The sequence below is a fragment of the Takifugu rubripes genome, chromosome 2, assembly GCF_901000725.2.
Source record: "Takifugu rubripes chromosome 2, fTakRub1.2, whole genome shotgun sequence".
NCBI classification, from domain to species: Eukaryota; Metazoa; Chordata; class Actinopteri; order Tetraodontiformes; family Tetraodontidae; genus Takifugu; species Takifugu rubripes.
Window position 1 is genome coordinate 12,051,833 of NC_042286.1, and position 26,529 is coordinate 12,078,361.

General features: G+C 45.8%; 2 protein-coding genes across 6 annotated transcripts in view; both read left to right on the forward strand.

The window, feature by feature from the left end:
• The window catches only part of LOC105418188 (uncharacterized), a 48,407-nt gene that overhangs the window by 16,483 nt on the left and 5,395 nt on the right, over positions 1-26,529 (forward strand). For all 4 annotated transcript variants that reach the window (XM_029833062.1, XM_029833063.1, XM_029833064.1 and 1 more), the window contains exon 5: positions 14,214-14,321. In XM_029833062.1, coding sequence (XP_029688922.1) covers positions 14,214-14,321 — 108 coding nt within the window. The remainder of the gene's footprint in view (positions 1-14,213; positions 14,322-26,529) is intronic.
• On the forward strand, positions 22,729-26,118 carry LOC115248922 (uncharacterized). Of its 2 annotated transcripts, none has more exons than XM_029833067.1 (7): positions 22,729-22,810; positions 24,678-24,802; positions 24,913-25,032; positions 25,172-25,199; positions 25,274-25,381; positions 25,483-25,587; positions 25,674-26,118. In XM_029833067.1, exons 1-7 carry the CDS (start codon positions 22,780-22,782, stop codon positions 25,943-25,945), a joined length of 789 nt encoding a protein of 262 aa, XP_029688927.1. In that variant the 5' UTR covers positions 22,729-22,779; the 3' UTR covers positions 25,946-26,118. The 2 variants fall into 2 exon arrangements, with proteins under 2 accessions (XP_029688927.1, XP_029688926.1); XM_029833066.1 differs by having other exon boundaries at positions 22,734-22,810; positions 24,675-24,802.

Below are 26,529 nucleotides of genomic sequence, written 5' to 3' on the forward strand. Positions count from 1 at the left end.
ACCACATCTCCAACCTTGACACATCTTTCAGCTCTATGCCACTTGTGACGGATGAACAAGTTTGGTCCGGCCAGCTCACTCCACTTCGACCAGAACTTGTCCACTCCAGCCTGGACAGCCCTCAGCCTCCGCCAAGGGTGGGTTTCTATGTCGATCCCGAGCATGTCTCCTCTCTGTCCGGTGCGTCCTATAAGAAGGGAGTTAGGAGTCAGATACTCCACTGAGTCTTCTTGCTCTTGCGCCTTGGCGTGAATGGGACGTTCATTAGTCAAATCAGCTGCGGAGTAAAGAAGGGTCTGGAACTCCCCCCAGGTGTAGCAGCTGGTAGTTCCACATAAGGTTGTAAGAGCTCTTTTAATAAGCTTGACTGCTGCCTCGGCTGCTCCATTCCTGTGAGGCGCATCAGCAGGATGAAACTCCCACTTCCACTCCGTGCCATTCTTGGCAGCCACGTTCTCAACATGCATCCTCTGTAAGCAAGCCAGGTGCTTATGCAGCTCCTTTAGCGCAGGCTTGGCTCCTACAAAGTTCAAGCCTCTGTCTGACCAAATCTTCTTAGGGTGTCCCCGAAGAGCAGTGAACCGGCTGTAGGCTTGAAGAAAGCTCTCCGAAGACTGATCGTCAACCAGGTCTGCATGGACAGCCCTGGAAGCCATACAGCAATATACTATTCCCCAGACCTTCTTCTTAGCTCTCATCTTTACGGCGTCTCTCACCTCAAAGGGACCGAAGAGGTCTAGTGTGGTGTATTCGAACGGGTTTGCTCTGGTGGTACGTTCCTGAGGGAGCTCGCTCATCACCTGCTGGCACAATCTGGCTCTCCACTTCTTGCAGGTAAGACACTCGTTGGTTACCTTCTTGACTGTTCTCCGACCTTGTACCATCCAGGCCTTTCTTCTTGTGCGCAGCAGTGTGGCAGCAATGCCCTCATGATTTGACTCATGAGCTTCTCTTGCAAGCAAAGTACCTAACCAGGATTGGAACGGAATCAACGGTACAGCTGTTCCGTCTTCGTTCCAAGACTGGACTCTACCACCACACAACAACAGTCCTGTGTCAGTATCCTGAAACACAACCAGACGGTTCAGAGTTGTGTCATGGAATTCTGCACCATCTTGGGCTGCAAGGGCCAAGTCCCGGAAGGCAAGCGCTCTTTCTTCTGCAGACAGGGTGGACTTCTTTGCCTCCCACTTTGCTTGATCTGAGGCTTGGTATTTTCTTTTCAGCCAGGATTCTGCAGCTCTTTGAGTCCAAGCAATGGTTCCACACAGCTTCGACAAGGAGCTGAACCGTCTGGGGTCCACAAGGTGCACAATATTTACACCCCAGGGTTTTCTCTTCGGCTTTTCTGCCACCGGACTCTGGCCCCTTGGTGGCAGTTGCATAGAAGGGTGACCATCTTCATCAGATGGGTTTCTCACATCTGTGCCGATGTCGGTTTTGCTAGGGCCAGATAATTTCTTTGACCGAGCCCTTGTAACCACAGCTGAGAAAGCTTTCCTCTTGAGCTTCTTCACGTCATCAGCAACAGTGGTCACTATTTCGCTGGCTGCCTTCATGGGCCATGCGGCTTCTGGCCATCTGAGAAACTCAGGGCCTCTTTGCCACTCAGAATCTTCATCGAGTTCCTCAGGAGATGCTCCCCTTGTAACGATGTCTGATATGTTGAGGCTTCCCTCAATCCACCTCCAATCTTCCACCGGTCCAGCCTTCTGGATTTCTCCAATGCGATTTGCAAAGAAGGTCTGATAACCATAGCTATCCTTCTGGATCGCTCCCAGAATAGTTTGGCTATCTACGAAGTGGATCCAGTGAGTGACACCAATGCGGCAATGCTTCTCAAAGTACCTCTTCAAACGAGTTGCGAAGACAGCACCGCATAACTCCGCCTTGATCACGTCTCCTTTTTGGTTGAGAGGGGTAAGTTTGGCTTTGGATTCAACCAATCTTACGATGACTCCGTTCTGAGTTTCCCACCGAAGATCGAGCACTGCTCCGTAGGAGGCCTCACTTCCGTCTGAAAACGTGATTCCCACTGGACGGCCTATGGCTCCCGGTGGCGTGAGGCTTCTCTCAAACCTGACGTGACTAAGTCTCACGTACTCCTCGAAGAGTCTTATGGATGCCTCCCGGAGTTTTGGTGAGAGGGGGTCGTCCCAAGTATCTTTAGTCAGGTTGCTCTTCCCCGCTTCTTGGTAGGATTCCCTTACAAGCATTACCCCTTTCTGCTTTGCAGGAGTGGCCAGTCCGATGGGGTCATAAAAGGCCGCAATCTGACTCAGCAGTACTCGACGCGTTAAGGGATTTGGGGTGTTATTCCTGCCTTCGTCTTCACGCAAGTCAAGTCCTGTCCTCATTATACCTCGTTTCTTTGAGAAGTTGATGGACATCATTATGCGAAGTTTGTCGTGCTCAGGTTCGTAGCCGACTCCCAATGCTTTATTCTCTTCGTCCAGCATCTGGTTAGGCAATACTAGGGTTTTGGGTGCAGATGTGACTCTTTTGCTGTTGCTGGAGCTGGCAGTGGCTTCCGACCTCCCACTTTGGCCAGAGAAGATCCAAGGTTTGAGGGAGAAACCCCCAGCTTTTAAGATCTCTTCCACTCCTTTAGTCATTCTTTCCAGCATCTTGATGTCATTGTGTGACGTTAAGATATCGTCCACATAGCTGTCTTCCACCAAAACTCTGCGTTCCTCAACCATGGCAGTGAACTGGGGAAGGTTTGCAGTTTCTCTCATAGCAACCTGTGCTATGCAGCCTGCAGGTTTATCGCCGATGTTGACTCTCACAACAGCAAAGACTTCTATATGATCCTCTGGGTTGTCTCTCCAGAGGAAGCGGTGAAGATGGACCTCTCTGTCTTTGAGCCAAACGGAGTTGTACATTTTTTTCACATCACCTAAGGCAGCGTACAACCCGCTCCTGAACCTCAGAAGGACGCCTCTGATTTGATTGAGGACGTCTGGCCCCTTGTACAGGAGATCATTTAGGCTGACCCCCAAGAATTCTTGGCTACTGTTCCAGACAATCCTTACAGGGGTGGTGGTTGAGCGAGGATTGGGAGCAACTAGGTGACTGATATACCACATAGGCCCCTTCCAGCTGTCAATTTCCTCTTTAGTAAGCTTAGTGGCGGCTCCCCTTGAAACCATTTCTTGTATTTGTTCTCTGTATGCAGCTTTCCATTGTGGTTCCTTTTCAAGATGCCTCTCCGTGTTCAGGAAGGTAGCCTCTACTGCCCGCCGGTTGTCAGGAAGTGTCTCAGGGTCTCCTTTCCATGGGTAAACTGCATCCCAGTGAGGGGTCCCACAATGCTTGTCTGCCAGTACATAAGTGAGGCACTCTTTGATTTTTTCTAGGTCCCTTTCTTCTCCTAGGGTCATTTCTTTGCCACCAGGTGGGCATCTACCGCATTTGCAGCCACCACATTGAGGATCACAAGCTGCGCCAACACTGTCCCATTTGAACCACTCGAACATTTCCTTGTTGGAGGTTGCGGTACTCCGGGTGATTGTTTCTCCAACCTCCACTTGGACTTTGTTGGTTCTTGGTGGGCTAACAAGAATCTCTTTGTATGTCCTAGAAGCTGTTCTCATCGATCTAGCGAAATGAGTTTCAGATGTATGTACTGCAAGGTCTACATCTTCGAAAAGGTCGGGATGAGCCCCACCAACAGTCTTTCCCAGGGGGCCATCCCAAAGAACAAGGTCTCCTACGACTCTGGTTGGCTGTGGGACCAGGCGGCCTTCCCTGTGGCTAATCAGCAGGTCAATCTTCTCGGGTCGGACCAACTCTTCGGCTTCAACATCAGGGAAGAACCTTTGCAGTTGCTGTGGTGTGACTGTGTGGTTGACCTTTGCGATGTTCTCCAAGCCGTAACAGAGGAGTTTGTGTTCTGTTACTGTTCCCTTGGGAGTCTTTATTCTTAACCTCAGTGTGTACCGTTGAGTAACTATTGTCTTTTCCATTCCTCCAACTCCTTGGACAATCATCTTGATGTTCTCGCCACGTAACTTGAGACGCTCGGCAGCTTCACTTGAGATGTAATTTGTGTCTGATGCAAGGTCAATCAAGGTTCCAACTAGCTGGCCTGAGTTTGATGTCACCTCCAGTAACATCATAATACCTGGGTACTCTTTTGGCTCGTGACTGGTCCTGGCACACACTGTTGTCGAGACTTTATTGGAGAAAGCTTCCTTAAACTCTGCTTTTAGCTCTGGAGACAGTTTAGCAATGAGCTCCTTTTGTTTTTCAGTCAATCCAATTTTTCTTCTTTCTACCTTTGCATCACTCTGCTCTCCAACTTCTCTATCTCTCCTTTTGGTCGGCGGATTTGGACAAAGCAAGTAATTGTGGTTTGGGGACTCTCCTCTTCAACAGTCATCCTTCGAGCAGAGATACTTAAGGCTGCAGCTGTCATCTTCACCATGGCAGCGTAAGCACTTGAAACATGCTCCTGCTTTCTTCAACTGAGCCTTTTTGCTAGACAGACTGAGCCTTTTGAAGACTTTGCAGGCGAACAGTTTTCCCGCATGCACTTCGTCTCCACACACAATGCATGGGTTTGATTGAGAATTCTTTGTGTTTCCCGATGTGGCCTTGGTGAATGCTTTCTTTTCTCTTATTCTCTCAGGTTTTTCAGCTGGACCAGGCTGTATCTGCAGCTGATCCAGCTCTTCAAGAATGTCTTCCTGTCTCTTCAAGTACTGCAGTAAACAGTCAAAGTGGTTGCGTGGTGAAAAGTCACTTGCAGGATCATTCTTGTACGTTAGCCACTTTTCCTTTAGGGAATTGGGCAACTTGCTCTCAATTGACTGCGCTACCACTCGATTTTTTACAGCGTCTTCCTCCCCTAGGACCTCAAGATCATGAAGCGCTCTCTCCACGGCCTGAATCAGTTCAATAGTCTTTCTTGGTTGGTTTCCCTTCATGGGGGGAATTTCTTGTACTTCTTTTGAGATTAGCAGCACGATTTTTGGCTTGTTTCCAGGAGCCTGAACACATCGTCAGCGGATCTACAACTGGACAATACAAGGTCCCTTTTGACTTTGTCGTCCAGGCTGCCAAGAAGGTGGAATCTTCTCACATTGTCTAATCCATGTGGGTTTCCTAGATGCTGCAGGTCTTCCCACTCACCTTTCCAACGGTAGTAATCCCTCATGTCACCGGAAAATACAGGTAGGCGGGCCCGCTCGAGACTAATTAGTGGCCTGATATCATAAGGTCTTTGGTTCATGCCTGAATCACCTTGCGGCGTGTTGAACATCCTATACGGCGTGTTCACAGTATCTGGAAATACGCCATCGTTGAAATTTGGGGGCAGGCTAGGCAAGCTGGGCTGGGCGCCTCCTCCTGGAGTTTGATGGTGGGACGGCCCGGTCTTGGGTTGAGCCCCAGCGGACGCTGCCTCTTCACTAGGCTTACTTCGTTGCCCATCTGGTTCCTCTTCATCAGCACCAGATGGGAACCAGCCTTGACCACTGTCTTGCCATGCCCACTCGTCCCATAGCCTCTCACGTCGTTTCCTTAGCTTTCTGATGCAGTCCTTTATTTTGGTTAACTTGGGTCTAGGTATCAGCATCATCCAATCATTTATTTCTTTTTCAAGTTCGAAAATATCTCGTTCCAGGCTTTTATTCATCAGGTCACGTTGCTTTTTGGTCTTCTGCTTATAGTCAGTTTTATAGGCCTTATAGTCAGAAAATCACCACCCTCGCTTCACGGGCGAGGGTGGTGATTGACCCTTCAGCAAACCTGGTCCAGAAGCTCATTAGAACAATCTGTTCAGTTTCATCAAACTTGCGGTCGCAGCCTGCTGTTTTTTCATCGACGAGCACAGCCATTTCCTCAGTATGATCATCACCAGCTTCTCTCAGGGCTGTGATGTATTCAAATCCTGCATCTCTGACTTTTGAGTGCTCCGATTTGAAATGTCTCCATTCACTAACCATTTCATTTTCTCCCAGTGCGTTAGCTCTGGAAGTGAGATAGTTAGCTCTTCTAGTGAAAGCAGTCTGGGCTGCAGAACGCTTCAATTTAAGCTTCTCAAGCTCCTCCATTGTTGCTGCCATGTTGTCAGCTTTCCTTGCGTTGACCAAATTTACAAGCTGTTTTGCCACTTGGGATTTAGTAGTCTTTTACCTCTTCTGGGCTTGTATACTTTTTTCCTGGCTTTGGCTTCTTTATTTTTCTGGTTAGCAAGTTAGCAGGTGAGTAGGCTGTGTTGTGAAGGGCTGTTAGCTCCCAGTCTTATCTTTCAGACAGTCCTTTAATTTCTTTGTTCTTCGGGCTCTGTCTGTGCTTCAAGGTTTTCCAGCCAATTTCTTTAGCACTGGGCCTTGGTTTATGACTGTTCGGACTTTTGAGTCTTGGCCCTCCGAAAAGGCCCACAGGAAGCACACGGAAGTAATAACTCGTGGTTATTTATGATGTTCTTTTATTTTAATCACTGTGACCACAGGTCATAAACCTGAAATTAATCCAAAATGAAAAGTTATATAAAATTGTCACTAGACAGTAATCATTTAGCTGTATATATAGTCTAAATGAATTACACTGAATCAAAATCACTAAATTATACAGCACAAAACAGTATTTACCAGTAAAACGTTAACATTTTACATGCAGAAGAAAGCTGGCTAAAGGTAGCCTGAGATGCTAACTAAGTTAGCTTATCGCGCTAGCGCGAATTAGCGTAAACGCTAATTAGCGATCAGCTTCTAGCAGAACAAACTTACTAAACTTACTAGCTTACTAGAACAAACATTCTGTAAATATCACAGCAAACAGTTATCATCTTTTACATGTACATATTATACTATTAACTAACTTAAAATTAGCTTACCAATGGGCAGTGTGCTCCTGTATAGCTCCAAAGCAAATTTAACGGCTTGAGAGTAACCGTAAACCCGGAAGTCACCACGCCCCTTTCACACTAAAATGCTCAACTTCAAAACAAATGAAAGATGACTAAATCTTTAAATAGCCTATTTAAACCTTTATAATAATGATAAATAACACAAAATGTAAAGGACTTAACACAAAATTCAGAGGACTTAACATCTATAACTCATCCAAACCCATTCAATCACAATACTGTAATTGGTTATATTTAATATTTATGTTGTAATTTTATTTCTGTATTCTATATTTATGCAAAGAGAGAACTATTGACAAACTGTGGAGCATCATGGACAATGTCCGCCACCCTCTGCACACTCATCCACAGCCAGAGAAGCCTGATCAGCCAGAGGCTGCGCCTCCCCAAGTTCAGAACAAACAGGCTGGGGAACTGATTCACCCCCCGAGCCATCAGACTGTTCAACTCCTCCCTGGGGGGGAGGAGGGCCGACAGAAGGACTGGAATAACTGGAATAACTGGACTGGAAACATTGGAATAACATAATACTGTGACATCCATTCATTCAGTTCATTCATCCATCTATTCATTTATTTACATTTTTATAGTTTTATATTTATATTCTATTTTAATTCATTCTTATATTTATTTTATTTCTTATTTTATTCTATTTATTATCTTTAATAGGTTTAATTGTGTGTAATGGTGGTGGGTAATTTTGTACAGTGCTGTACGTTTTTTTTGGAGATGCTAATTTCCCTGATGGACACCCCCCAAAGGAATCAATAAAGTACTCAATCAATTCATGTTCTAATCTTTTTTGCATTTTACTTATTTATTCTATTTCTATACTTTGTAAATACACCTGCTGCTATTTGTGTCCATACAGTTATATTCATCCATCCATCCATCCATCCATCCATGTGTAGGCTGCTATTCCAATATTCATCCCCATAGGGAAATAGAAAAGTAAATCTTGAAAGTAACCCTATTTATGTGCAACATGTGTGTGTTTGAATCAACTTTTCTACGAGTTCTTATCTAAAGTAAAGTGCCCTGGAAACCACCTTTTGTTGTGTTATTGTTTGGGAGGAGGGTGCTCACCCGACAGACATAAGCCAATGAAACTGGTGTGGCCTGATTTCCTGCTATGACCAGATTTTACACCGTCAGCGATTCATTGTTTGTCTGCTTGAGTCACAATGGTTCGATTCAGTTCAAACGGAATGCCTAAAGTTAATTTAGGAAAGAAGAAAAAAGGTGGGGGTGGGGCACGTCCATCTGAAGATGTCTGATGTAACATTACAAATGCCTGGCGACATTAACAGGCCAGAAGTCAGACTTCCATTTAAGGTAATTGAACCAACAGGGGTTCGAGTATGGGCAATTGTTGTGTTTGTCTTTTGCAATATGGAAATTACCCCGGTCTGTGAGGGTAAAACCCCCCCTGCATTTAAGATGGGGGGAAAAAAACAGACCAACCTCTTTCTGCTTGTTGTGAATGGTTTCAGACTGAAGACGGTTTTACTCTGTTATGGTTCTCATCCAAACATGTATTTTGGCTTTTTAAAGGGACTTGGAGGATGCAATGATAAGAGACGGAGCGGTAGAGAGCATAAATGAAATAGCGCCACCACGTGGTTATAAGATGCATTGACAGTTATCTCATGCAAGCGACGGCAATCACGCTGTCCTCACATCGATATAAAATCCCCAAATAGAACACTGTATGCTGTATAATGGGATGTTACATAAACCATATAACTTTTTAAAATGGAGCTATTCAAACAACCCAAAAAGCTCATTTGAGCTCCCAAGAACACAAATCTGATCATAAATCTCAGAAGACCCGTTTTGTTTGTTGTCCCTCATATTATTAGATTAGATTAGATTCAACTTTATTGTTATTGCACATGTACAGGTACAGAGCAACAAAATGCAGTTTAGCATCTAACCAGAAGTGCAAAAGAAGCAGCAAGTGAGGATAATAACTTAATAAATACAGTATGGCGGTTATTTTACAATTGTTTACCGGGTTGTGCTATAAACATATTTTGCAGATGGTGTTTACATTAAATGCCTTGGACTATAAGTGCAGGAGCTATTTAGCTATTTACATAAGATAGAGGAGATGTGCAAATTATAAATTACGTGTATACAGATACAGATGATAAAGTGCATGAGTGCGCAGGACAGGTTTAAACAGTAGCTACATTGGTTACTAAGCTAGTGAGTTGTTGTGTAAACTGCTGTAGTGTAGTGAGGTGTGGAGTGTGTAAGGGTCAGCAGGAGTTGAACAGGGACACCGCTCTGGGGAAGAAGCTGTTCCTCAGTCCACTGGTCCGAGTCCTGAGGGTTCTGTAGCGCCTCCCAGAGGGCAGGAGGGAAAATAGTCTGTGGGCGGGGTGGGAGGAGTCCTTGAGTATGCTGCGTGCTCGATGCAGGCAGCGCTTCCTCTGGACATCTCCGATGGCAGGGAGTGTAGTCCTTGTGATGCGTTGGGCAGTTTTCACCACCCTCTGCAAGGCCTTGTGCTCAGCGATAGTGCAGCTTCCATACCAGACTGACACGCAGTTGGTCAGGATGCTTTCTATCGCACAGCGATAGAAGTTCACCAGGACAGCCGAGGATAGCTGGTTCTTCCTCAGTGTCCTCAGGAAGAAGAGGCGCTGGTGAGCCTTCTTGATGATGCTGGAGGTGTTTGTGGTCCAGGACAGGTCCTCTGAGATGTGGGTCCCCAGGAACTTGAAGCTGGAGACACGCTCGACGGCCATCCCGTTGATGTGGATGGGGTCCTGTGTGCCTCCTCTTGCTTTCCTGAAGTCCACGATGAGCTCCTTGGTCTTGCTGGTGTTGAGGACCAAGTTATTGTTAGCGCACCATGTGGTCAGGCGCTCTACCTCCTCTCTGTAGGCTGTCTCGTCGTTGTTGCTGATGAGACCGATCACCGTTGTGTCGTCTGCAAACTTGATGATGGAGTTGGATCCATGTACAGGTCTGCAGTCGTGGGTGAATAGAGAGTAGAGGAACGGGCTCAGCACACAGCCTTGTGGCACACCGGTGCTGAGTGTGATGGTGGTGGAGCAGCTGTGACCTGACCTAACACGCTGTGGTCTGTCGGTCAGGAAGTCCAGAGTCCAGTTGCAGAGGGAGGGGTTGATGCCCAGGTCTCCAAGTTTGGTGATCAGCTTGGAGGGGACGACGGTGTTGAAAGCTGAGCTGAAGTCAGCAAACAGCAATCGTGCATAAGTGTTCGTGTTGTCCAGGTGTGTGAGCACAGAGTGCAGTGCTATGGAGACTGCATCATCTATGCTCCTGTTGCTGCGGTAGGCAAACTGGTGTGGATCGAGTGTGGTTGGGAGGCAGTCCTTCAGGTGAGCCAGGACCAGTCGCTCGAAGCACTTCATGATGATGGGGGTGAGTGCTACCGGGCGGTAGTCATTGAGGCAGGTTGGTCTGGAATGCTTCGGAACTGGGACGATAGTTGTGGCCTTGAAGCAAGACGGGACCACTGCGTGGGCGAGGGACAGATTGAAGATGTCCGTAAAAATCCCGGCGAGCTGTTCTGCGCATGCCCTGAGCACACGTCCAGGGATGCCATCAGGACCAGCAGCCTTGCGTGGATTGATCCGGCTGAGGGCTGTGTAGACGGCGGTAGATGATAGTGTGATGGGTTGGTGGTCTGCTGGGAGAGGGGTCCTAGTGGCGGTGTCCTTTTCGAAGCGAGCATAGAAGGTATTAAGCTCGTTCAGGAAGGTGGTGTCCATGACTGTGGGGCTGGAGTTGTTGGGTTTGTAGTCGGTGATGGCCTGGATGCCTTGCCACATACGCCTGGGGTCAGAGCTGGAAAAGTGACCCTCAATCTTGCGTTTGTAGGTGTGCTTGGCCTTTTTGATGCCCCTCCTCAGGTTAGCCCTGGCTGTGCTGTAGGCCTGGGCTTCTCCTGATCTGAAGGCAGTGTTGCGCGCCTTCAGCAGGAGTCGCACCTCCTTGTTCATCCATGGCTTCTGATTGGGGTATGTGGTGATCCGCTTCGTGGTGGTTATGCTGTCGATGGTGGTGGTGATGTGGTCCAGAACAGTGGAGGTGAAATTGTCAATGTCGGTGTGTGTGTGTGAGCCACAGCTGCCCTGGGGCGTAAACATACTCCAGTCCGTGTGTTGAAACCTGTCCTGGAGTACGGAGTCTGCTCCCGCCGGCCACACCTTGATGGTCTTCATTGATGGCCTGACGCGGTTGATGAGGGGTGAATACTTGGGGGTGAGGAACAAAGAAAGGTGGTCTGATTGTCCTAGGTGGGGGAGGGGTGTTGCCGTATAGGCACCAGCCATGTTTGTGTAGACATGGTCCAGAGTTTTGTTTCCTCTTGTATTGCAGGAAACATGTTGGTGGAATTTTGGAAGAACAGTTTTTAAGTTTGAATGATTGAAGTCACCCGCAACAATAAATGCAGCCTCCGGGTGGGCGGACTGTTGTTGGCTAATAGCCGCATGAAGTTCATTCATCGCAAGAGTGGCATTAGCATCCGGGGGAATGTAAGCTGCTGTTATGATGACGGATGTGAATTCCCGAGGCAGATAAAACGGTCTACATTTAACCATTAAAAACTCCACGTTGGCTGAGCAGTGTCTCCTCAGAGTAGCGGAGTCGGTGCACCAGGTCTTGTTGATGTAGATGCATAGCCCCCCACCTCTGGTCTTACCGGAGTCGTCAGCTGTTCTGTCTGCCCGATGTGTGGAGCGCCCGGTTAGCCCGATGGCTGTGTCCGGTATGGATCAACACTTGATAATGACAAATTTTGCTTTGTACAAACATTGAAAGCAGCTAAATTCGAGGCTGGAAATCCACCGTGAAATGACCACTTCAGCCAGTACCAACAATAAACCAAAATATCTGAGTTTCTTGTTTATGGTAAAGTCAAATAGGGCCATCTGGTGTCCAGGTGGGAGACACCCCCGAAAGTGCCGGAGAACAAGCTGAATAAAAGCTGATTTCACACACATCAAAGGATGAAGGGGTGATTCCTTCACGTCTATATTTCTCTTAATTACAGATCTTCCTTCCTTCCAAGTTCCGGAAACTTCCCTTCAGCTTCCTCCGACTTTCAGATTTATCTGATATAAATCTGGTTCCACCTCTTCCTCCTCCCACATCATCAGAACCTTCAGGAGTGAATCGTGACCATCGACCCCCCCCCCCCCCCACACACACACACACACACACGTCGACCAACACACCTCAACCCATACACACACACACACACACACACACCTCGACCCACACACACACACGTCAACCCACACACACATCAACAGACACACCTCGACCCACACACACACGTGTCAACACACACACACACCTCGACCCACACACACACATCGACCCACACACACATCGACAGACACACCTCGACCCACACACACACGTGTCAACACACACACACACCTCGACCCACACACACACGTGTCAACACACACACACACGTCAACCCACACACACATCAACAGACACACCTCGACCCACACACACACGTGTCAACACACACACACACCTCGACCCACACACACACCTCAACCCACAAACACACGTCAACACACACACACCTTGACCCACACACAAATCGACACACACACACACACCTTGATCCACACACACACACACACACCTCGACCCACAAACAAATCGACCCACACACACACGTCGACCCACACACACACCCACACACACACGTCGACCCACACACACACACACACACACACACACGTCGATCTTTCGCCATCACAACGAAGCTAAAATGGTCCCAACTCTAAAGCAAAGTCAACACAACCATGATCAAAGCTGATTGGACACCTCCAGCATCAGTCGGCTTCACTATTTTACTGTTGACAGCACAACTAGAAAACACAGATACGTTTTATCCTTTACAAAATGTTGGAACCAAAAGGTTTGCCTTGTACTTGGTGGTTGAAGTGAACTCCAAACATCTGTCAAATCACTGCTCTTCAAATTTAAATCTATTTGCTGTCACCAGAGGGCGCGGTTTCCTATTTCCTATCTGGGTTCAATCTGGGTTTATTAAAACAGTCAGGCAGCTAAAATGACCACTTACAATACTTTGCTCTATATAAATATATTCCTTGTCAAAAATATAAAGAGTTACGACTACGAACATGCTGCAAAAAAAATGATGCTTTTCCGCAGACGGACTCGGTCACGTGTAGTTATGTGGGCGGAGTCAAACTCAAAGTATCAGCCGGCGCGCTTTGGTCTGGGGGGTTACACGCCTGATCCCGGTGCTGCGTGTGGTGTGAAGATGGCTCTGCACATCCGGATTCTACTGTTTAGTGAGTGTTCTTATTCACATCATGGTCAAACTTCCAATGTGTTCATGAATGTTTTTTGCAACGCTGTTGCATCAGCTCGTGTATATTAGCAGCTTCAACAGGTAGTTTACAAAAGAGATCGTTCCCATCAGATGTGTCATCAGATGAGCCATTACAGGCAGGCAGTGAAGGAATTCATGTTTGATCGAAGAAGATATTATTGAGAATGTGCCCTCCATTCCGAGGAGGACACAGTTACATATTTGTGCACCGATTCCGAATTGATTGTGTGTCAAGTTTATAGTTTAAAACAAGTATACTTTAGTATACTGCGGGTCGATTTGGCGGTTGAAAATGATCCCTCCTCTGACACGTATCGCGACATTAATCTGTGCAGATTGAAATTGCTTCTTGTTTATGGGCTTTTCCCTGCAGCAGCCGTCACTGTGGCACCCAGCTGTGCGCTGCAAATGACGTTCAGCCAGAAGGGCGGCCTGTTCTTCTACACCATCTCAGACGGACCTGCAGGTGCAGACTGTGATTACAGCTACTACAATGCAACCGTGAGTAACACATCAGCACTCACCTGTCTCGGGGAATCCAATGTTGCTGTTGGTATTCTAAGAATATCAGGCTGTTTTTGGCTGTGTGATGGACTAATTTATGGATTCAGGACCACGTGATTGCAAACAATGAAGAGGAAGCTTCACTTGTGAGGAACAACAGCCTTGATGGTCTCGTCGCCTTTAAGTGCATAGAACACCTCTTCTTTAAAGCCACATGTGACAAGGTATTATACACTTGTAATATCTGGAAAATGTTCCAAAGGAATGCATTTTGCAACTGTCTGAGATGTGTAACTTTCTCATTATTGTCGGATCAGGTCCCCTGATGAAGCATTAAAAATCTCACTTTGTCTGTTTCCACAGTGGGAACATTACAGAGCTAATGTTACAGGTGAGGCCCAAGTCCTAACATAGTCATCTTTACCTGCAGTTTGTTAGTAATATATGAAAATTACCTTTTTACAGTTGCCTGTGAGGACCTTCGCAGCAACGAAGATGCAGCAAAAAGAATAAACCCAGTGACTAAAGGCAACATGCATAATAGTTCAGGTATGCCCCCATCTGTCACAAACGGTGGGTGTATTTAAATCCACATTGTATTTACAATAATATTAGAATTGTTGGTGATTGTGTAATATTAAAATTACCAGTGATTGTGTATCATGTGTTGATAGGGAGTTCAGACCAGATTGTCCTGGCTGTGGCCTCAGTTGTCCCGGTTGTCCTGGTTGTGGTCCTGGTGATATGGTGCAAATGCAAGAAAAAATATGGTACGAATGGTGGCAAAAGCAGTAAGTAGTGGCATATTGTCCTGGCCCGTTCTGTTTTAAAATGACTTTTATGCCATTTGAAACAGTGGCGTGCTGTGGAAAGATCTTCAAGTTTTTGCGGGCCGGGCCAAGAACTGACCCGTACTGAAACACCTATGCTGGAACCAACAACAGCAGCTGTCTAAAAACCCCCCAAAGGTGCTGGAGTGGATACATGCCAAATGGAGATTCTACTGTTTTCTGCTGCCTTCAACTATTTCTAGCCAAGCTATTACTGCATCTGCATTAATGCTGTTAAATCTTTTTAAGCACTTTTTTAACTTGGGGACCTTTATTATTGCATTTAAGCTCAGCTCACATAAAGTCTATACTTTGTAAATACACCTGCTGCTATTTGTGTCCATACAGTTATATTCATCCACGTGTAGGCTGCTATTACAATTCGATTTTCCTACGGGGATGAATTAAGTAAATCTTGAAAGTAACCCTATTTATGTGCCATATGTGTGTGTTTGAATCAACTTTTCTACGAGTTCTTATCTAAAGTAAAGTCTGCCCTGGAAACCACCTTTTGTTGTGGCCTGGTTCTGCTCACCCGACAGACATAAGCCAATGAAACTGGTATGACCTGAATTCCTGTCATGCTTCAGTAATTGAGCAGCCACACCCTTAAAAGGACCTTGTGGAAACTGTGGCCATCTTGGAGTTGAATGAGAATTGAGATTTGATTTAGAAACAGTAGATCTAGATTTCAAATTATAGGAAATAAATTTTGAATTTTTTGAACTTGAACCACCACTCTGGACATTGCTTCTGTTCTTCTGCAAAAGTCATCATGGTGGGGGGGGGGGGGCAGGAGGGACGTCCATCTGAAGATGTCTGATGCAAAATTACAAATGGCTGCGACATTAACAGGCTAATAGTCAGACTTCCATTTAAGGCAGGGGTGTCCAAACTTTTTGCAAAGTGGGCCATATTTGGTGTGTTAAAAATGTGGGGGGCCAACCTTGGCATAGAACAACAATATAAACATATTTTAGCAAGCCATTCTGTGTTTCACATTTGCTTTTTTATTTTAATTTCAACAATCTTAGACATGTCTTTTGGGTCATTTGAAACATGCATATCACATGCAATTGAATGTTACTCAACCTTTTTTCCTTAAACAGAAGTAATTGTACTCTTGAGTGCAAATTACATTTGAAACATGAAATATATCACCATGGCTCAACAATCACAGAACTTTTGAATAAAATAACAGACAAATGAGCAAGTAATAGTCATATCCACAAGTGCAGGGCTCATTTAACATATCAGTAACTATAAATGTTTCTTGAACTTGAAACTTTATCGAAAGAACATTCTTAAGTGAAAACTGATAACTTGTCTGAATTTATGACTGATTTTGATCCTAACAAAACAAAATTTATTCAGTGACTCATTGTAAATGACAAATGACTTGTCTACATTAATGTGACGGGTGATACTGAGTTCTGGACTGCAGCACAAAGGCCAGGTCTGGCTCAAAGGCAGTGGTATTGATGTGCACGATGTCTCGCAGGTGAGAGTCTGCTAGCCGTGTCCTCACACAGCTCTTATTTAAGTTCATAACCCAGAATGTCTTCTCACACGAATCCGTCGACCCAAACAAGCTTAGCATTTTCCGAGCAAATGCTCGAATCTCTCGAAACTTGTTCTGATCCAGCTGTCGGTAAAAGTTGGCGAGAGAAAGCTGCTGGTGCCGACCGCGGCTCTCTGCAGCTCAATGAGCTCCAGCTGCAAATGGTCTGGAACATCATCTGTGTCCACGGAGAAAGGTGAAGAAAAAAAAAAGCCATCTCCTTCTCGATAGCTGCAAAATCCTGAAAGCGTTGTCTGAACTCTTCAGCCAGAGATGAAATATCTGACGCGCACCGCCTCGTTCGCGCACTGACATTGCTCTGTGGGAATCTGGTCATGATTTCTTGCAGCGCTGAAAAGTGCAGTGTTGGGTTGGGTCTGCGACAGGTGCCTTTCAAGCAGTTGCAGCTTGGTTCCAAAGGCTTTGATGTGTGAATATAGTTGGCTTATGACTGCGTCTGGTCCCTGGAGACTGGTGTTGAGGACATTAAGGTGCTTTGTAATGTCAACTAGAAAACCCAAATCAGCCAGCCACATAGAGTCACATAGTTACTCATAACTTCAACCACACCCTAGATCTAGTTCTGACTTATGGTGTTGAGGTAGAACATGAGGTTGAGGTGTTCCCTCAGAGCCCACTCCTGTCAGACCATTCTTTGATCACTTTCACATTTATGATTAAGGATTCTTCTATGCTCAGAGCACAGTCTTACTATAGCAGATGTCTTTCAGATAATGCTGTAGCTAAGTTTAAGGAAGTGATCCCTGTGCTAATCCCAGGACCACCGTGTGTTTCCCTCTCCTCTCCTCTCCTCTCCTCTCCTCTCCTCTCCTCTCCTCTCCTCTCCTCTCCTCTCCCTCTCCTCTCCTCTCCTCTCCTCTCCTCTCCTCTCCCCCTCCCTCTCCTCTCCTTCTCCTCTCTCTCTACCCAGCCGGCCATCAGCAGGAGGGTCCCCCTACATGAGCCTGGTCCTGCTCAAGGTTTCTTCCTGTTAAAGGGGAGTTTTTCCTTGCCACTGTTGCTTGTCTGGGGTCAGGCCCTGGGATTCTGGAAAGCGCCTTGAAACAATTTTGATTGTATAAGACGGTATATAAATAAAGATTGATTTAGATTGATGATAGTTCTCGCATAGGTTGTCCCTTTTCAGCCCAAAAACTCACCGATTTGAAGCCTAAGAGAGTAGAAGCCCGACAGTGCGGAACCCCGACCGAACCATCTCACGTCAGTGTGATAGACGTCATCTCCATATTCCTCATGAATCTCGCTGAGAAACTGTTGGAACTGACGGTGGCATAGCGCTATAGAGAGGATATACCGGTAGTTAATTGCCTTTATCACCGGTTTCATAACATGTTCATATTGGAGATGTTTGGCACACAGCACTTGCTGATGAATGATGCAATGGAGTTTTACAGCTTTACCCCCTTCTTCACGTACTTTGTTACTTATTAGTGTTGCTAATCCACTTCGTTCGCCAGTCATGGATGGTGTGCCATCCGTAATAATCCCAGAAATTTTATTCCACGGGAGTTTCATGTCATCCACGGCAGCGCAAACAGAAGAGAATAAATCTGTTCCTCTTGTTTGGTTTTTCAGGCTCTGAAGGTCAAGTAGTTCTTCCGTAACGTTCATTTCGTTGTCCACTCCTCTCAAAAAAATAAGTAACTGAGCAGTGTCAGAGGCGTCTGTGCTTTCATCGCAAGCTAGCGGAAAAAAAGTCAAACGCCTTTCCTCTGGCTCCCAATAGTCTTTTGATGTCTGATGACACTTCTTCAATCCTGCGTGCCACAGTGTTACGTGCCAGGCAGACTTTGGCAAACTCTTGCTGCTTTTCAGGACAGATTTTCTTCACCATAGCCATCATTTGATAAATTCACCCTCGGTGAAAGGTTTGCAATGCTTTGCGATCAGCGCTGCTACCTCGTAAATAGCCTTTGTAGCGTTCTCATTTGATTCTCGAGCTCTTGCAAAATGTTGCTGCTGTGAGATTAAACTAGCTTCAAGTTGCTTCAGTTTTTCGCTGCGTTCCTTCCCTGTGATCTTGTCGTAAATGTTAGCATGTCTTGTTTGGTAATGTCGCTTGACATTGAACTCTTTAAAAACAGCCACTGTCTCTTTGCAAATGAGGCAGACGCAGTCGTTGTGTATTTCAGTGAAGAAATAGGCCAATTTCCACCCATCCTTGAAGCGTCGGCCCTCGCAGTCAACTTTCCTTTGTTTGTTGATTGTCGCCATTTTAGAAAATTGGGGGCAAACGGTCACACGGGGTTATTTCGCGGAAAGTGATGCTGCCCTCTAGTGGGTAAATGATGAACAGCATTTAGTGCGTAAGCTACCGTAAATTCTGGACTACAGAGTGTCTTGTATTGCACAATATGTACAATAATAAAAAAAGCAGGACGATGTGCGGGCTTAACTTTTATTTCCGCTCCGTGAATACATACAGGTACTTCCTATTGACTTCGCAACTTTACCCGATAGACACACCCCTTGTTACCAAGTGACGACTTTCAACAAATGCCTCTAGGCGGCACTACAGCATAGCACACACACATATATAAGATATTCCCTGAGAATATTACATCCCCTTTCTTTTGAAAAATGGCGCAGTATATTGCTGGTTAAAATGCCTAATAACGAGATAAACAAAAATATTCTATACGGAAACTGTACCATGTAATACTTTGAAATACGTACTGTAACCCGTGCAAGAAATGTTCAATTTCAGCTATTAGTAGACAGATTCCTTAATGCAATAAACAGAAACATACATTCCAAGCTTCAGTGTTTTTCTTCTGCATGCTTCGTAATACTTATGAACGTGGCAAAACAGTATATAACAATAATCAACGTAACTCAGTGTTAATTCAAAATGACATTTTACAGGTTCAACTATGTCATGAAACTCAGTCCTTGTGTAACTTTACCTACAAGTCCATAACACTTCTGGGTTTGACGGTTCGTCCAGATCTTGTCTGATATGGGACAGTCACGTTGGGTGGTGGTGTAATGTCAGTCACAGTGGGAGGTGTGGTGTCATCGGTTGCCTGTGGGGCAGGTGGTGCAGTATACTGTTCATATGAGCTCACCTCATCGCTGTGTACCTCATTGGTGTCCAGAAGATGGAGTCTGTTTCGTCGGTACTCCTGTCCTTCTGTAGTACGTACGTGGTAGGATCGATCTGTGTCAGCTGGCTTGATGACGACTGCTGGTTTCCAACGACCATGCTCCTGGAGACGGATGTTTTGTCCTGGCTGCAGTGTAGTCATCGGGCGGGCTGATCGGTCGTAGTACTTCTTCTGATGCTGCTGTTGTTGAATTCTCCTGGTGTAGACATCACCGTGGTTGACTACCTCTGGTTGCAGCTGTTTGTGGGTGTTGGGTAGGATGGAGCGCAGGTGACGGCTCATGAACAGCTGGGCTGGTGATTTGAAGTTGTCCACAGGTGTGTTACGGTATTCAAGGAGACTGAGGTAGGGGTCTCTTTCATCCGCTTTGGCTTTCTCCATGAGTGCACGGCTTTCTCAGCAAGGCCATTGCTGCGAGGATAGTATGGGCTGGTGGTGATATGTGTAAACTCCCATTGTTTGGCAAACGTGTCAAATTCCTTACAGCTATACTGAGGACCACCATCCGAAACGACAGTCTGAGGCACACCATGCCTGGAGAAGGCTGCTTTCAGCTTGCGGATCACGGTGGGGGCCGTTGTGCTGTGTAGTTTGTCCAACTCGAAGTATCGACTGTAATAGTCTACTGTGATGATGTAGTTATCGTTGTTCCAAGTGAACAGGTCTGTAGCCACTGCTTGCCATGGCCTGTCTGGGATCTGATGAGACATCATGGGCTCTTTGGTGTTAGACGGTCTGTATGTGAGACATGTGGGGCATTTTCCAACCATCTCCTCTATCTGCTTGTTCATCCCAGGCCAGAATAAGATGTCACGGGCTCTCAGTTTACACTTCTCCATGCCCATGTGACCTGAATCCGGGATAACATTTCTGTGCGCAGTAGCGTAGGGATGATGATTTTTTCCCCCTTGAATATGATGTCGTTCATCACGGAAAGTTCAGCCCTGTGATTCCAATATTCTGCAATGGTCTGAGGACACATTGGCCTCTTCTCAGGCCAGCCTGACTGGATCGTTTCTTTCAACAGCACGAGCTGGGATAGTGTGGCCGTTTGATAGCCTTGTTCAGGTCCTTGGGGTCGAGACATACTCTCAGCTTGCCTGTGCGGGGTTTTTCTGCTGCCACCATAGAATTGACCCATTCGGTTGGCTCTGTTACTTTGATGATAACCTGCTGCTTTTCCATGTTTTGTAGCTCCATCTTAAGACGTTTACGCAGTGCAATGGGGACACGCCTTGGTGGGTGGACAACAGGTATTGCTTTGGGGTCCAGGTGGATGGTGCATTCACCAGGGAATAGTCCTATTCCTGTGAAGACATCTGCAAACTTATCCAGAATTGACACATCTGGTGTGTCAGACACCGCTAGTATGAGCTTAATCAGTCCAAAGTCCAGACATGCTTTTAAGCCTAGCACTGGTGGCGCCCGTGTCGACGACATGCACTTTCAACGTTAGCTTAATGTCCTTATATTGGCATTTTATGTTGCATTTGCCCTTAACACTAAGTTGCCCACCTCCATAGCCATAGAGTGGGCGTAGTGAGGGCTCCAGTGTATCCTGTAGTCCTAAAGATCTGAGTATATCTGGGTTTATGACATTTGTGTCTGCGCCAGTGTCTAATTTAAAGCGAACTACAGTCTTATTTGGGCCAACTTGCACATTTGCATAGGCTTGCTCTGTTTTATTTGTGTTATTTTCTTGTGTCACTACATCAATAAACAAATCTTCATTGTCTGGGTCTTGGTTCTGCTCTTTTTCATTGACTGAATGTACTTTGCGTGTTTTGGAACGACATACCTTTGGAAAATGGTTCCACTTGTTGCAAATCTTGTATTGCTTTCCTTTTGCTGGGCAAGCGTCTTTCTCTCTGTGAGCTCTGTTTCCGCAGTATCCACACGATTTGGAGTGGTCTGTCTCCCCCCTGAGGATTCCTGGGGTATTGCGCTTGTTTTCTTTTTGTCCAGTCTGCGCGGGATTTCCATGCGGCACCCTTTGATGTATGCCGGCTCACCGCGTGCACACCCTGTTCGCGCGAGCTTGCGCTGCCGCTGTTAGCAAAACTCCGGAGCTGAGCTTGTGCCATGCCGTGGCTCCTGGCAATGTCTATCGCCTTATCCAATGTTAGATCAGACCCGACACTGAGTAGCTTCTCTCTTACTTTTGGTGAATAAATCCCAAAGACCACACGATCTCGCACCATCTCTTCACTATTATTATAGCTGCAGTCTTTGACAAGTAGTCTCAGTTCAGTCACGAATTGCTCAAAAGGCTCTGTAGCTCCCTGTACTTTCTGGTGAAACATGTATCTAGCGAAAATCACGTTCACTTTGGGCTCTACATATGCTTGGAAACGGTCATAATAGGTTTTTAATACCTTGCGTTCCTCTTCAGTAAGTGTCCATGTGTTATAAACATCCCTGCCTTTATCTCAAATCCAAAGGAGCAAGTAGCTGCACTTTTCCTCTTCACTTTTCTCCTTGAAAGGGCCAGAGAACATCAAGTTCACATGTAGCTTGAATTTTCGCCATGCTTCGGGCAAGTTGCTCGCATCCCAGTCCATGCGAGGTGAAGGAACTCCAGCGACGTCCATATTTCCACTGTTATTTTCTTCTTTTCAATGCAGGTTCGAGTCACTCTGACACCATGTCTTGTATTGCACAATAATAAAAAAAGCAGGACGACGTGCGGGCGTAACTTTTATTTCCGCTCCGTGAATACATACAGGTACTTCCTATTGACTTCGCAACTCTACCCGATAGACACACCCCTTGTTACCAAGTGACGACTTTCAACAAATGCCTCTACAGCATAGCACACACACATATATAAGATATTCCCTGAGAATATTACACAGAGCACACCTGATTAACAGCCGTGTATGTATTAAGTCTATGTGCGGGCCAGATGTTATTGATTTTATGAGAGAGGCTGCGGGATGGATGAAATTTGACCACGGGCCGCATTTGGCCCCCAGGCCGGAATTTGGACATGTCTAAATTTAACTCTCAAGAGTAGCAACAAATACGCTAAGTCAGTGCTTCTCAATTATTTTCTGTTACGCCCCCCATAGGAAGAAGAAAACATTTTGCCCCACTATTTGAGAAGGCTGCGCTAAGTACCATGTTCTCCGGGATCACACGCGGCAATCGGGCACGCCCCCCTATTTCAGAAGGTAGTGCCTACAAGGGTGGTGGCCGAGAGGGGCCAAACATTTTTACAAAGCTGACAATTTTAATTTTTAAAAAACATTTTTACAAATCAGAAAAAATAATTACATTGCCATAACACATTAACAAGTCTTGACACAAATTCACATTTAAGAAACACTTTTGCAAGCGGCCGAAACAAATTAACAAGTAACTTTTTCAACCTGAAGAGTACCAAAAGTTGGTACATTCCATCCATGTATGGACCACGGGGCACGTCACGGAACGCTCTGTCAAACCCGGCTTGCCTCATACTATCATCCATTCTCAACGAAGGTGGTTGTGTGAAGAATCAAAGTGAATTCATGGCTCTCCACATCATGATTCTACTTTTTTGTGAGTGTTCTTATTCATTTCATAGAATAACTTCTTTACGACGCCGTTGCATCAGCTCGTATATATTAGCAGGTAGTTTACAAAAGAGATCGTTCCCATCAGATGTATCATCAGATGGACCATTACAGGCATATATATATACAGCATATATTATAAACATATATATAATATATATACATAATATAAAAAGGTGGAGTGCCTTCTCCGGGTCGAGTAGGAGATCCTGCCCCAAGTGGAGGAGTTCAAGTACTTCGGGGTCTTGTTCACGAGTGAGGGAAGAATGGAGCGGGAGATCGACAGGCGGATCGGTGCGGCGTCCGCAGTAATGCGGACGCCGCACCGGTCCGTAGTGGTGAAGAGAGAGCTGAGCCGAAAGGCGAAGCTCTCGATTTACCGGTCGATCTTCGTTCCTACCCTCACCTATGGTCATGAGCTTTGGGTAATGACCGAAAGAACAAGATCACGGGTACAAGCGGCCGAAATGAGCTTCCTCCGTAGGGTGGCTGGGCTCTCCCTTAGAGATAGGGTGAGAAGCTCTGTAGGCTCTGTAGGCGTCCTTGCTCTCCTTCAGACTGCGTTTCAGTTCCTTCTGTACTCTCCTGAGCTCAGCTGGGTCTCCAGCAGTGAAGGCCCTCTTCTTCTTGTTAAAAAGGGCCTTTAGGTCACTTGTCACCCATGGTTTGTTGTTTGGGTAACAGCGTACCTTCTTGGTGGGGACGGAGTTCTCAGTGCAGAACGATGTAGTCAGAAACACAGTCTGAAACACCATTTCCTAACAGTCCTCACAGTGATTGGTTGCTGCTGAACCACAGGTGTGTATGATGGGGAGAGTAGCACGAGATTATGATCAGACTTGCCTAGCGGAGGGAGGTGTATGCACTGGTGACATTAGCATACAGTAGATCCAAAGTCTTCCTGTCTCTCGTGCTGCACTGGACATACTGATGGAATGTAGGAAGGGTGGACTTAAGGGAGGCATGATTGAAGTCACCTGTGATGAGGATAAAGGCTCAGGGATGTTTAGTCTGCAGGTCAGCTGTGACAGAGTGAATCGCGTCACAGGCCGTGTTCGCTTTACCGGTCGGAGGAATATAAACAGTGATGGCGATGACATTAGTAAACTCCCGTGGCAAATAGTATGGACGGAGTCCGATAGCAATAAGTTCCACGTCGGGACTGCATCTGCTGGAGGAAACCAACTGACTCAAGTCAAGATATGAAGCCGTTTCTAAAGCTGTCATTTACAACGTCTACATGGATATTAAAGTCTCCAATGATAATGGCTTTGTCCGTTCTAAGGACCAAGTCAGATACGACGTGTGGGATGGACACCGTCTCTCCTAATCAGACCAGGTTTTCCCCAAAAAGTGCTGCAATTGTCTATAGAGGCCACCTGGTTTTCGGGGCAACACACTCGATTTACCGGTCGATCTTCGTTCCTACCCTCACCTATGGTCATGAGCTTTGGGTAATGACCGAAAGAACAAGATCACGGGTACAAGCGGCCGAAATGAGCTTCCTCCGTAGGGTGTCACACCCAACCTGTCTAAACGTCCCCCCCCCACCACCACCACCTACAGGACACCTGACAGAACTGGGCGGGTAAAGGTGCTTTTTTCCACCGGAGTGGAGCAGCACAATAAACATAAATGACTGCTTTTACCGCCGGACTCACACAATAACTTTAGAATTCTCTAATAGCATTTCAACCATTCTGCACACACTGAATACTATATATTCTGATATGTATATTGTATACACTCTCTGTACTATGTACAGGTATACAAAAGGCTGATTATCCATTTATCTTGGATTATGACAGACAGACAGAAATTGCTTCTTGTTTATGGGCTTTTCCCTGCAGCAGCCGTCACTGTGGCACCCAGCTGTGCGCTGCAAATGACGTTCAGCCAGAAGGGCGGCCTGTTCTTCTACACCATCTCAGACGGACCTGCAGGTGCAGACTGTGGTTACAGCTACTACAATGCAACCGTGAGTAACACATCAGCACTCACCTGTCTCGGGGAATCCAATGTTACTGTTGGTATTTTAAGAATATCAGGCTGTTTTTGGCTGTGTGATGGACTAATTTATGGATTCAGGACCACGTGATTGCAAACAACTATGACAAGGAACCTTCGCTGGTGCTGAACAGCAGCCTTGATGGTCTCGTCGCCTTAAAGTGCATAGAACACCTCTTCTTTAAAGCCACATGTGACAAGGTATTATACACTTGTAATATCTGGAAAATGTTCCAAAGGAATGCATTTTGCAACTGTCTGAGATGTGTAACTTTCTCATTATTGTCGGATCAGGTCCCCTGATGAAGCATTAAAAATCTCACTTTGTCTGTTTCCACAGGGGGAATTTTACAGTGCTAACGTTACAGGTGAGGCCCAAGTCCTAACATAGTCATCTTTACCTGCAGTTTGTCAGTAATATATGAAAATTACCTTTTTACAGTTGCCTGTGAGGACCTTCGCAGCAACGAAGATGCAGCAAAAGGAATAAACCCCGTGACTAAAGGCAACATGCATAATAATTCAAGTATGCCCCCATCTGTCACAAACGGTGGGTGTATTTAAATCCACATTGTATTTACAATAATATTAGAATTGTTGGTGATTGTGTAATATTAAAATTACCAGTGATTGTGTATCATGTGCTGATAGGGAGTTCAGACCAGACTGTCCTGGCTGTGGTCCTGGTGGTCCTGGTTGTCCCGGTGGTCCTGGTTGTGGTCCTGGTGATGTGGTGCAAATACAAGAAAAAATATGGTACGAACGGTGGCAAAAACAGTAAGTAGTGGCATATTGTCCTGGTCCGTTCTGTTTTAAAATAACCTTTATGCCATTTGAAACAGAAGTGTGCTGTGGAAAGATCTTCGAGAGGTTTTGCAGGCCGGGCCAAGAACCTGGACCGGGCCAAGAACCTGACCCTGCTGGAACACATATTCTACAGCTGTCTAAACCCCCCCAAAGGTGCTGGAGTGGATACATGCCAAATGGAGATTCTGCTGTTTTCTGCTGCCTTCAACTATCTCCAACCATCACTGCATCTGCATTAATGCTGTTAAACCTATTTAAGCACTTTTTTAACTTGGGGACTTTTATTATTGCATTTAAGCTCAGCTGACATAAAGTCTGCTTTTAGACTCTAACCCATCCAAACCCATTCAATCACAATACTGTAATTGGTTATATTTAATATTTATGTTGTAATTTTATTTCTGTATTCTATATTTATGCAAAGAGAGGAGAACTATTGACAAGCTGTGGAGCATCATGGACGATGTCCGCCACCCTCTGCACACTGTCGTCCACAGCCAGAGAAGCCTGATCAGCCAGAGGCTGCGCCTCCCCAAGTTCAGCACAAACAGGCTGGGGAACTCATTCACCCCCCGAGCCATCAGACTGTTCAACTCCTCCCTGGGGGGGAGGAGGGCCGACAGAAGGACTGGAACAACACTGCAATAACATAATACTGTGACATCCATTCATTCAGTTCATTCATCCATCTATTCATTTATTTAAATTTTAATAGTTTAATATATTTTATATGTATATTCTATTTTTAATTTATTCTTTTATTTCTTATTCTATTTTTATTATCTTTAATAGGTTTAATGGTGTGTAATGGTGGTGGGTAATTTTGTACGGTCCCCAAAGGTACTAGAGTGGATACATGCCAAATGGAGATTCTGCTGTTTTCTGCTGCCT